Raw genomic sequence first — 12,677 nt, forward strand, 5'->3', positions numbered from 1 at the left:
CGCATCACATTGTTTTTGAGCCAGGAGTCTCAGGAGCTCAATCTGAGGAAAAACATGAGCAAAATTAAAAAAATAAACCCAATAGAATATTATCTATCTATCTAAGTCTTAGATGAACCAAACCTTTAATCTAAATTGTTTTGTTTTTTTATTTTGCTCATGTTTTTCCTCAGATTGAGCTCTTGAATACGGTGGCCCTGAAGTGCAAATCACAACAAATTGCTACAATACTTATTATGACCTTTTTGAATCTGCACCTGGCAAACAAAAAAAACAACAAAAAAAAACTAAAACTAACACTGTAATCACATAATCAATAAAAACATAAACTAAGCATTTACAACAAATAAAGACTAGCAAACCTACTTTAATACTACTCTAAAACTAATTCAAAGTAACTTATTTTAAAAGTCAAAACTATGCTATAATTACTATAAAAACTAATAAAAAGCCCAAAACTATTGTAACCTTCGTCCACACTGAATGAATTAGTTTTTAGATTTCCTGACGTTTACTGTTGTGAAACAGAATTTTCAACAACTTATTTAAACGTTTGTAAAAGTCACAGATATTCTGTATATAATATACTAAAATAATAATTTGTAGTTGTTACAGCCAAGGACCACAACACAACAGTGTGTGGTTACATCCTTCTTTCCCTTTAAGAGAGAAGAAAATAATACATATGTTCAGTGTTACATATCTACATAATTGTATAAAAGTGACAATAAATATTGTCAAAATGTTTTTGAATTGTTCTTTCTATATTTGATCTGACAGTCAGTTGTTGATGACATGCAGACTATTAGGCTACTTCAGTATATATCCCACTACTAAATAATAACACAAGTTAGACCTTATGATGTTCCGGACCTTTGCTTGAGGACATTTTCTCTAAGTGGACCTAATAGAATTTTAGTTGAATATCCCTGCTCTAGTCCTTTATTGGGTTTTTTAATTGTTGCTCATGTTTTTCCTCAGATTGAGACTCCTGGCTCACAAACAATGTGGTGTGTCTCATGAGGGTTATATATTATTTATATTGTTATCTTTATATGTGTCTGTTTTTTTTTTGACTGTTGTGAAACAGAATTTTCAACAACTTATTTAAACGTTTGTAAAAGTCACAGGTATATATTATATATGAGTTTATGGTGGAAAGGAATGAGGATAAATTAGTAGGATGGAGATTGGTGACCTGTCCAGGGTTTTCTTATCTTGAGATACCTATAAAGATCCTGTGATGGAAGTGTAAGCTGTTCCTGATATTAGGGAAAATTATTTAAATTCTGTCCCATTATATATGATACAATAAGGCCTTTGTTTACCCTCATTTTGATTTGACTGTTAGAGGTTAAAAAAAAAGAAGGAGAAAAGTTCCTGATGCCATCCTATATTCTTTTGAATACTGAATTGATTTACTGCTTATTTAAAGACGTTTTTCTTTCGATTTTGTTATTTAACTGCCTGTGCCTTATTTTATTTTGATATTTTACCACATTGAAATGAATGAATGAATGAACAATATGAAAACTCATGTCAAGGAATATTTGTTATTGTATATTAACAATGTTCTGTCTTGATCCTAAATAAAATAAGTAAAAAATGTTACTCAGTACATAAAAATAGTATTAGTAAAAGTATATACTTATCTATGCTAAATGACATGTAATGTAATGTAATGTAATGTTACAATTAAATGACAAGAGGTGAAAACTACTATGAAATAATGTAAAAAATATATGAAACAATTATTCAAAGGTTTGAGAAAATATGGCACTTTTAAAAAATCTCAAAGATTAAACCCAATCTTTGTTAGATATTTATTCTTGAAACATTTGTTTTTTCCATAACTTTCATGTTGCAGCTTTATATTTGTCTAAAGACTAGACTTTTACAGATGATGCGTATTTTGGTCAAAGTGAGTCCATACACCACCGGGTTGAAGCCAGGCTGACAGATGAGGAAGTACAGAGACAGGAAGATGCGTAATGCGATGGGAACTCCATTCATGTTGAACCTGCTCTGTATTATTTCAAAGAAACTGCCAAAGGAGAAGTTCACCAGTGAAGCCAAGTGAGGTGTGCAGGTGCTCACTGCCTTCCGTCGGGACTTTTTGGAACCTGAGAAACAGACAAGCAGGATCTTGATGTACGTGTACAGGATCAGCAAAAACAGACTGAACACACAGGCTGTGTAGATAATGCCGTAGACATTGTTGACTGTGGTGTCGTGGCACGCCAGCTTCACCACGGAGTAGTTGTCACAGTAGAGTCGCTCAAGGATGTTCCCACAAATCTGCAGAGAAGCATTTAGCGAAACTGCTATCAATATCCCAACAACAGGGAAGAACCACATCAAGGTGATGAGTAGGGCTATTTTTCTAGATGTCATCCACCCATTGTACTGCAGAGGACAGCAGATGGCGAGGTAGCGGTCATACGACAACACGGCTAAGGTATAAAACTGCACATTCACATATACGTACAAAAAGAAGATCTGCAGGCGACAGAGAGGAACAGAAATAGTGTGGACATCAGCAAGGATTTGCAGCAATAGGAAAGGGAGCAAGCCTGTACTACCGATGAGTTCATTCGCAAACAGGCTGCACAAAAACAGGTACATAGGTTCATGTAAGGTTCTGTTCATACAGATTATCACAATCAGCAGCACGTTAGCAAACACAGAAAACAGGTATAAACACATTAGGATTGCAAACACAAAGTATTTCAATAAACCAATGTCAAAGTAAGCAGCAAAGGTGAAATGTGTCACCAGAGTGGAGTTAATCATCACAGCACACAGACACACACAATCAGGTGTCAAGCTGTCTCTCAGGTGCTGTGGAGTTTCCAGCTGCAGTGACAACAACAGTGTTCATACACAGAACACCACACCATCACCAGTGATCACACCCAACCCAACCTCTCTCACCTGCACCTCTGTCACTGCTGCTTTTAACATCTGAAAGGATGAGTGTAAGCAGTGACACGTCACTTTCATAGGAGGGGCCTGCAACACTCGCTGACATGCAGATTTACATACATCATTGTTCATCTAATTTGAATAACTTATTTGTGTTGAGTTTGAGGGCAACTGTAGCTCAGTGGTAGAACGGGGACTTTAATTCAATATATTTAAGTTTCATTCCATATTTTGAAACTTGAGTGAGATCCATGTAACTGTACTGACTGCGAGCAGAGAGTCGGCACACAGAGAGAGAAGCGCTGTGTGAGAGCAGCACAGTGCACATAAACAGAGTTACAAATGAGGACGAGCTGGAATTAGATTTGTGTCAATATTTTCAAACAACACATTTTAAGAAGCAAATAAAATATCGATTTAATCATTCAAAAATATTGCATTCACAGCCTTATATCCGCGGGTGGGTCTCTCTTAACTGTTTTGAGGCTGAGGCTCAAAACCAGGGGTGACCATGCTTACTCCGTCAGAGTGCCTCGGCTTTGGAACGGCCTTCCTGCCGAGATAAGACATTTTTCAATGTCAATGTCTATAAAAATTAATTTTAAGGAGAGATTTAAAAGATAGGCTTGCTGATTCAGAGACACTGAATTAGCAAGCCTATCTTTTAAATCTCTCCTTAAAATTAATTTTTATAGACATTGACATTGAAAAACCCAATAAACTCAATAAAAGACTAAAGGTTTGACTCACTTTGATGAATTAAACCTCTAGTCCAGAGGTCACTAACAGGTGGACCGCGGTCCGAGTCCGGACCCAGACGCCGTCCTATACTGACCTGGACCTACAGTGAATAAATGATTCGACCAATTGCATTCGAGTTAAGCCATCCCACGTGATGCCACTAAAAGCCAATCAAATGTGTGCATCCCGCTAAATATTGTGACCCTGAATACGGACAGATGAAGGCAGTGAGGAGCGAGTGACAGACAGGGCATCAGTGAGCGTTACAGCGAGAGAAGATGGAGAAAAGAGCATTACAGCGGGGGGAGACGGAGAAAAGAGCGTTACAGCGAGAGAAGACAGAGAGAAAAGATTGTTACAGCGAGAGAAGACAGAGAGAAAAGATTGTTACAGCGAGAGAAGACAGAGAGAAAAGAGCGTTACAGCGAGAGGAGACGGAGAAAAGAGCGTTACAGCGAGAGAAGACAGAGAGAAAAGATTGTTACAGCGAGAGAAGACGGAGAGAAAAGATTGTTACAGCGAGAGAAGACAGAGATAAAAGAGCGTTACAGCGAGAGAAGACAGAGAGAAAAGAGCGTTACAGCGAGAGAAGACGGATAAAAGAGCGTTACAGCGAGAGAAGACGGAGAAAAGAGCGTTACAGCGAGAGAAGACAGAGAGTTACAGCGAGAGAAGACGGAGAAAAGAGCGTTACAGCGAGAGAAGACAGAGAGTTACAGCGAGAGAAGACGGAGAAAAGAGCGTTACAGCGAGAGAAGACAGAGAGAAAAGAGCATTACAGCCAGAGAAGACGGAGAAAAGAGCGTTACAGCGAGAGAAGACGGAGAAAAGAGCGTTACAGCGAGAGAAGACAGAGAAAAGAGCGTTACAGCGAGAGAAGACGGAGAGAAAAGAGCGTTACAGCGAGAGAAGACAGAGAGAAAAGAGCGTTACAGCGAGAGAAGATGGAGATAAGAGCGTTACAGCGAGAGAAGACAGAGAGAAAAGAGCGTTACAGCGAGAGCAGACGGAGAGAAAAGAGCGTTACAGCGAGAGAAGACAGAGAAAAGAGCGTTACAGCGAGAGAAGACGGAGAAAAGAGCGTTACAGCGAGAGAAGACAGAGAGAAAAGAGCGTACAGCGAGAGAAGACATAATAAAATAAAGATCAGATTTGAGTGGGCGTGTTTGGTCAAAAACTTTATGTTTGGTCTCACAGAGGCGTCTCACGTTGCCACTCTTTATAAGTGCCACGGTCTCTGAGCATATGAGACTGGTTTTGTGCTTCCAGGGGGAAGAATGAACATGAATGAGTCTGTCCATTCTGGGTTTGAAAGCTCTATTTTCGCTGTCCACTTTTCTCTTCTTAGAGAGTGCCATGTTAATTATTTTTCTCTCGCGTTACAGCGAGAGAAGACAGAGAGAAAAGAGCTTTACAGCGAGAGAAGACGGAGAAATGAGCGTTACAGCGAGAGAAGACAGAGAGAAAAGAGCGTTACAGCGAGAGAAGACAGAAAAGAGCGTTACAGCGAGAGAAGACGGAGAAAAGAGCGTTACAGCGAGAGAAGACAGAGAAAAGAGCTTTACAGCGAGAGAAGACGGAGAAAAGAGCGTTACAGCGAGAGAAGACAGAGAGAAAAGAGCGTTACAGCGAGAGAAGACAGAAAAGAGCGTTACAGCGAGAGAAGACGGAGAAAAGAGCGTTACAGCGAGAGAAGACAGAGAAAAGAGCTTTACAGCGAGAGAAGACGGAGAAAAGAGCGTTACAGCGAGAGAAGACAGATAGAAAAGAGCGTTACAGCGAGAGAAGACAGAAAAGAGCGTTACAGCGAGAGAAGACAGAGAGAAAAGAGCGTTACAGCGAGAGAAGACAGAAAAGAGCGTTACAGCGAGAGAAGACGGAGAAAAGAGCGTTACAGCGAGAGAAGACAGAGAGAAAAGAGCGTTACAGCCAGAGAAGACAGAGAAAAGAGCGTTACAACGAGAGAAGACAGAGAGAAAAGAGCGTTACAGCGAGAGAAGACGGAGAAAGGAGCGTTACAGCCAGAGAAGACGGAGAAAAGAGCGTTACAGCGAGAGAAGACGGAGAGAAAAGAGCGTTTCAGCGAGAGAAGACGGAGAGAAAAGAGCGTTACATTGAGAGAAGACGGAGAGAAAAGAGCGTTACAGCGAGAGAAGACGAAGATAAGAGCGTTACAGCGAGAGAAGATGGAGAGAAAAGAGCGTTACAGTGAGAGAAGACAGAGAGAAAAGAGCGTTACTGCGAGAGAAGACAGAGACAAGAGAGAGAGTGAGAGGAATGAGCGTTACAGCGAGAGAAGAAAGAGAGAAAAGAGCGTTACAGCGAGAGAAGACGGAGAAAAGAGCGTTACAGTGAGAAAAGAGTGTTACAGCGAGAGAAGACAGAGACGAGTGAGCGAGAGTGAGAGAAAAATAATTAACATGGCACTCTCTAAGAAGAGAACGTGGACAGTGAAAATAGAGCTTTCAACCCATAATGGACAGACTCATTCATGTTCATTCTTCCCCCTGGAAGCACAAAACCAGTCTCATATGCTCAGAGACCGTGGCACTTATAAAGAGTGGCAACGTGAGACGCCTTTGTGAGACCAAACATAACGTTTTTGACCAAACACGCCCACTCAAATCTGATCTTTATTTTATTTCTCAAAACTTAAGTAATTATTTTATTTTTTTTAAGATTATTATTATATTTGTTTCCACCAATTTATTTTTATATGCAGCCCTTCTTTCCCTTTAAGAGAGAAGAAAATAATACATATGTTCAGTGTTACATATCTACATAATTGTATAAAAGTGACAATAAATATTGTCAAAATGTTTTTGAATTGTTCTTTCTATATTTGATCTGACAGTCAGTTGTTGATGACATGCAGACTATTAGGCTACTTCAGTATATATCCCACTACTAAATAATAACACAAGTTAGACCTTATGATGTTCCGGACCTTTGCTTGAGGACATTTTCTCTAAGTGGACCTAATAGAATTTTAGTTGAATATCCCTGCTCTAGTCCTTTATTGGGTTTTTTAATTGTTGCTCATGTTTTTCCTCAGATTGAGACTCCTGGCTCACAAACAATGTGGTGTGTCTCATGAGGGTTATATATTATTTATATTGTTATCTTTATATGTGTCTGTTTTTTTTTTGACTGTTGTGAAACAGAATTTTCAACAACTTATTTAAAATTTGTAAAAGTCACAGGTATATATTATATATGAGTTTATGGTGGAAAGAAATGAGGATAAATTAGTAGGATGGAGATTGGTGACCTGTCCAGGGTTTTCTTATCTTGAGATACCTATAAAGATCCTGTGATGGAAGTGTAAGCTGTTCCTGATATTAGGGAAAATTATTTAAATTCTGTCCCATTATATATAATACAATAAGGCCTTTGTTTACCCTTATTTTGATTTGACTGTTAGAGGTAAAAAAAAGAAGGAGAAAAGTTCCTGACGCCATCCTATATTCTTTTGAATACTGAATTGATTTACTGTTTATTTAAAGACGTTTTTCTTTAGATTTTGTTATTTAACTACCTGTGCCTTATTTTATATTGATATTTTACCACATTGAAATGAATGAATGAATGAACAATATGAAAACTCATGTCAAGGAATATTTGTTATTGTATATTAACAATGTTCTGTCTTGATCCTAAATAAAATAAGTTAAAAATGTTACTCAGTACATAAAAATAGTATTAGTAAAAGTATATACTTATCTATATAAGATATATATCACACACACACACACACACATATATATATATATCTATATATACATGTATATATGTGTGTATGTATATATATACATCTAGTCAGTCTGCGTATTTATTATTTACTCACAAACATCTAAACATCTAACATCACTAACCCTGACCTTAACATATTCAAATCTTTTTTTAAATTACCCGTGTTTAACAAAGTTAAAAATTCCCCATCGACATCCGGACAGCAGAAAGCCTCCACATCTTCCGCTGCCAACTAAAAAACACATTTCTCGACTAAGACAACGACAACAAAAAAAAAAAGGCAAGCATCGCACTTATGACTAACACTTTATAGTTTGGCTTACTTGAAGCACTTACTTACTTACTTCTAGCTCTTGTTTGTACCCAAATGTTTAAATGCACTTATTTTAAGTCGCTTTCGATAAAAGCGTCTGCTAAATGACATGTAATGTAATGTAATGTAATGTTACAATTAAATGATAAGAGGTGAAAACTACTATGAAATAATGTAAACAATAAATGAAATAATTATTCAAAGGTTTGAGAAAATCTTTTAAAAAATCTCAAAGATTAAACCCAATCTTTGTTAGATATTTATTCTTGAAACATTTGTTTTTTCCATAACCTTCATGTTGCAGCTTTATATTTGTCTAAAGACTAGACTTTTACAGATGATGCGTATTTTGGTCAAAGTGAGTCCATACACCAGCGGGTTGAAGCCAGGCTGACAGATGAGGAAGTACAGAGACAGGAAGATGCGTAACAGGATGGGAACTCCATTCATGTTGAACCTGCTCTGTATTATTTCAAGGAAACAGCCACAGGAGAAGTTCAGCAGTGAAGCCAAGTGAGGTGTGCAGGTGCTCACTGCCTTCCGTCGGGACTTTTTGGAACCTGAGAAACAGACAAGCAGGATCTTGATGTACGTGTACAGGATCAGCAGAAACAGACCGAACACACAGGCTGTGTAGATAATGCCGTAGACATTGTTGACTGTGGTGTCGTGGCACGCCAGCTTCACCACGGAGAAGTTGTCACAGTAGAGTCGCTCAATGATGTTCCCACAAAGCTGCAGGGATGCACTAAGCGAAGTCATTGTCACTATCGCAACAACAGGGAAGAACCACATCAAGGTGATGAGTAGGGCTATTTTTCTAGATGTCATCCACCCATTGTACTGCAGAGGACAGCAGATGGCGAGGTAGCGGTCATACGACAACACGGCTAAGGTATAAAACTGCACGTTCACATATATGTACAAACAGAGGATCTGCAGGTGACAGAGAGGAACAGGAACAGTGTGAACATCAGCAAGGATTTGCAGCAATAGGAAAGGGAGCAAGCCTGTACTACCGATGAGTTCATTCACAAACAGGCTGCACAGAAACAGGTACATAGGTTCATGTAAGGTTCTGTTCATACAGATGATCACAATCAGTAGCACGTTAGCAAACACAGAAAACAGGTATAAACACATTAGGATTGCAAACACAAAGTATTTCAATAAACCAATGTCAAAGTAAGCAGCAAAGGTGAAATGTGTCACCAGAGTGGAGTTAATCATCATTTTTGTGTGTACACACACACAAACACACATACAATCAGGTGTCAAGCTGTCGACTCTAAGACTCTTAGATGCTGAGGTGCCACTGACTCTCTCAAGTTATGTGGAGTTTCCAGCTGCAGTGACACAGAACAGTGTTCATACACAGAACACCACACCATCACCAGTGATCACGCTGAGCCCAGCCTCTCTCAGAAACTCTGTCACTGCTGCTTTTAATGTCTGAAAAGTCGTCACTTTCACAGGAGGTGCTTGCGACACCCACTGACACATGCAGTAACACAGTAATAGATTGTTGTTGATCTAATTTGAATCATGAATAATTTATTTGTGTAAAGAGTTTGAGGGCAACAGTAGCTCAGTGGTAGAACGAGGACTTTTATTCCCGATATTCAAGTTTCATTCAATATATTTAAGTTCCATTCCATATATTCAAGGTTTCTTTACATTTATTCAAACTTTCATTCAGAATTTCATTCCATATATTCAACTTTCATTCTATATATTCAAGTTTCATTTCATCCTACATGTGGGGTACCTCAGGGTTCTTTCTTGGGCCCAGTACTCTTTTATATTTGCTTCCTTTAAGACAGATCCCTTAATCATCCCTGATAAAACAGCACATAGGCCCTTTAGCTTCTTCTGTCCAGTCCTATGAGTGGAACCTAAGCGTTATCTTTGACTCGGCAATGTCCTTTGAGCATCTAAACATTTTAACATCTCTGCTTCTAAATTGAAACCACTTGTGTCTAAAGTTGGAAGTGATTATTCACACTGTTATATCCTCCTGTCTGGACTATTGTAATAGTCTTTTTACCTGTTTAAATAAGAAGGCACTTGACCACATTCAGGTCGTCCAGAACTCTGCTGCAGGGCTTTTAACTGAACACACAAAAGGACGCATATCATGCCTGTTTTAGCCTCCCTTCACTGGTTACCAGTGATTTTTAGAATCCATTTTAAAATCTTGACCCTAACCTTTAGAGCCTTGCATGGTCAAACTCCTCCTTACATCTCTGCCCTGCTACAGCTTCAGTTTCGACCTGCAGTCTGAGGTCAGCAGGCCAGATGTTACTCGTGGTCCCAAAAACCCATTTCAAGACGCGAGGTGATCGCTCCTTTGAAGCAGTAGTACCTAGGTACCTAGGCTGTGAAATGCTCTCCCTGTTTCCCCTCGTTGCTTAGATGCTGTTGATGTTTATGAAAAGCAGTTAAATACTTTTCTTTTAAACAGGCTTTTAGTTCGACAAGGGTTGTTATTGTTTTGTTATCAAACTTTTATTAAGAAAAAGAAGCAGAACAGTAGCATAGCAGAGAGCAGCAAATCGCCACATGTCAAGGGACTGATCCACAAAATGTGGATTCAGACATTGAATTATTTGCCCAGACATACAGTCACACATACCTATGTCATTATACACTGCCTTGCCAAAAAAAAAAGTCGCCACCTGGATTTCACTGATGAAGTGATGCACCCATCATGACAAGTGCCTACTCTACAAGCCTGTGGGGGCAGTGCTATGACCTGTGGTTGCTGCTGTTGGTCAGGTCTAGGTTCAGCAACATTATGTGCCCAAAGAATGAGGTCAGCTGACTACCTGAATATACTGAATGACCAGATTATTCCATCAATGGATTATTTCTTCCCTTATGGCACAGGCATATTCCAAAATGAGACATCATTTTCACACATGGATTGGCCACCACAGAGTCCAGACCTTAACCTCATGGAGAATCTTTGGGATGTGCTGGAGAAAGCTTTGCGCAGTGGTCCGACTCTCCCATCATCAATACAAGATCTTGGTGAAAAATGAATGCAACACTGGACGGAAATAAATCTTGTGACATTGCAGTAGCTTATGGAGACAATGCCACAGTGAATGAGTGCCGTAATCAAAGCTAAAGGCGGAGTGTGTGACCCTTTTTTTATGGCAACATTTTTTTGGCAAGGCAGTGTATATGTACAGTATATGCATGTGCACACAAATATCTACAAATATGTGCACAGTGTAACTGCAAAATGATGGCCCATAATAGATGATCCATGTCTACAACAATTAGAAAGAATGTAGATTATAAAGCCTAAACAGGGAACACAGAACACAGAAACAGGAGCAGAAGGAACAAATCTGTTAGGGCGAGGTGGTGCTTTTTTTTGTGTTTGTTACAGACATTAGAATATACTGTATCTGTCTGTATGTCTGTCCATTTAAACTTTATTTTCCACTCCATCGCAGATAAAATGTGATATCAGCACTGACGCACATTGAAACAGATTATTCTAAATGGCCTGTACTGCACAAATTCTTCTAAAAGAGAGAAAGGTCGTTGGTTCTGTATGTTGGCCCTGCGATGGATTGGTGACCTGTCCAGGGTGTACCACGTCCTATACCCTGTGTCAGCTAGGATTGACTCCAGTGGCCCCTGGAGGATAAAGTGGTAGACAGTGAGCATTTTTAATTTCCAACTAAATTCTTTCTAAAGCTGACTACTAACTCTGCTACTACGAACATACTTACTATTACTAACAAAGCTGAATGTCATCAGTCACTATTTTATTGCGTGGAAACCATTTTCTATAATCAAGTAGTTTTTAAAATAGTAAAAAAAATAGTTCTCTATTTATTTGTATAGCTTGTAATATAAGTTCTGATTTTGAGATACCTATAAAGATCACTTCCGGTGGCGACTGACCCCTAACCTTTGGTCATGTTTGAAGGCAAACTGAGCCATCCTGGTTACAGGACAGTCTACGGCGCAAAGATGGATAAGGACGGACTTTTAGGTGGAATGTTTCATTTTAAAAAGTGTGTGTGTGTGTGTGTGCGCGCGCGCACGCGCTGTTTCTCCCTCTCCCTCTTTCTGTGTGCGTTTGTGTGCTCTCTTTCAGTGTCCACCAGTGTTTTATGTGTGTGTTGTATTTCTCCGTGTAAAGATTACATTACATTACATGTCATTTAGCAGACGCTTTTATCCAAAGCACCTTACAATGGAATTGAGTACAATCAGCCAGGGATGTTTTAAACATCAAGATGCCTTTTTTGTACCATAATTTGTACTTCACAGGAGAGAAACTGTGTTTAAAGTTTAAAGAAAGCCATTAAAACAGTCTTTGAATTTAAATATACTTTTTGTGTTGATTCTACATTCATTCCATGATTTTATATAAATAAATATCTGTTATAAACTTCAGGTTTATTTTTGCGATTAATCGTGTTTATATATATATATATATATATATATATATATATATATATATATATATATATATACTGTATATATATATATATACATACATATATATATATCACACACCGACCGTGTCTTATGTATATATATCTATATCTGTATACATATACATTGCGATTTGACTGTTCTTATTAAACCAGATATATCATCCCAAATAAATGTGTATTAGACAGGAACAAGAATGAGGAACCAGCCCGAAAAATCTTACTTGGTTATTTTATATTTTATTTTATTGAGTAAATATATACAGTAAATCCACCCTTGTGTCCTTTTCATCCATCTGTCCAGACTGAATGAATTAGCTTTTGGATTTCCAGAGGTTTCCAGAAGAAGAAACAGAATCTTCAACAACTTATTTAGACATTTGTAAAAGTCACAGGAATATATGATATATGAAAAGAATAATTTGTAGTTTTTATGGCTGGGACCAAAACACAACAGTGTGTGGTTACCAGAGTTTATGGTG

At 38.4% G+C, this 12,677-nt stretch overlaps 2 protein-coding genes across 2 annotated transcripts; both read right to left on the minus strand.

Moving 5' to 3' along the window:
• Positions 1-1,869: 1,869 nt before the first annotated feature.
• Positions 1,870-2,967, minus strand: LOC131463002 (olfactory receptor 4B13-like). The gene has a single exon (XM_058634611.1). The coding sequence runs from the start codon at positions 2,791-2,793 to the stop codon at positions 1,870-1,872; it is 924 nt and encodes a 307-aa protein (XP_058490594.1). The 5' UTR covers positions 2,794-2,967.
• Positions 2,968-8,038: 5,071 nt separating this feature from the next.
• Positions 8,039-8,965, minus strand: LOC131463014 (olfactory receptor 4E2-like). The gene has a single exon (XM_058634640.1). The coding sequence runs from the start codon at positions 8,963-8,965 to the stop codon at positions 8,039-8,041; it is 927 nt and encodes a 308-aa protein (XP_058490623.1).
• Between the last annotated feature and the right edge of the window lie 3,712 nt (positions 8,966-12,677).

This window comes from Solea solea, chromosome 7 (assembly GCF_958295425.1).
Source record: "Solea solea chromosome 7, fSolSol10.1, whole genome shotgun sequence".
NCBI classification, from domain to species: domain Eukaryota; kingdom Metazoa; phylum Chordata; class Actinopteri; order Pleuronectiformes; family Soleidae; genus Solea; species Solea solea.

What these genes read in the sequence shown, in the direction of transcription:
- LOC131463002 (XM_058634611.1), bottom strand. Translation starts at nt 2,793, where the DNA reads ATGATTAACTCCACTCTGGTGACACATTTCACCTTTGCTGCTTACTTT.
- LOC131463014 (XM_058634640.1), bottom strand. Translation starts at nt 8,965, where the DNA reads ATGATGATTAACTCCACTCTGGTGACACATTTCACCTTTGCTGCTTAC.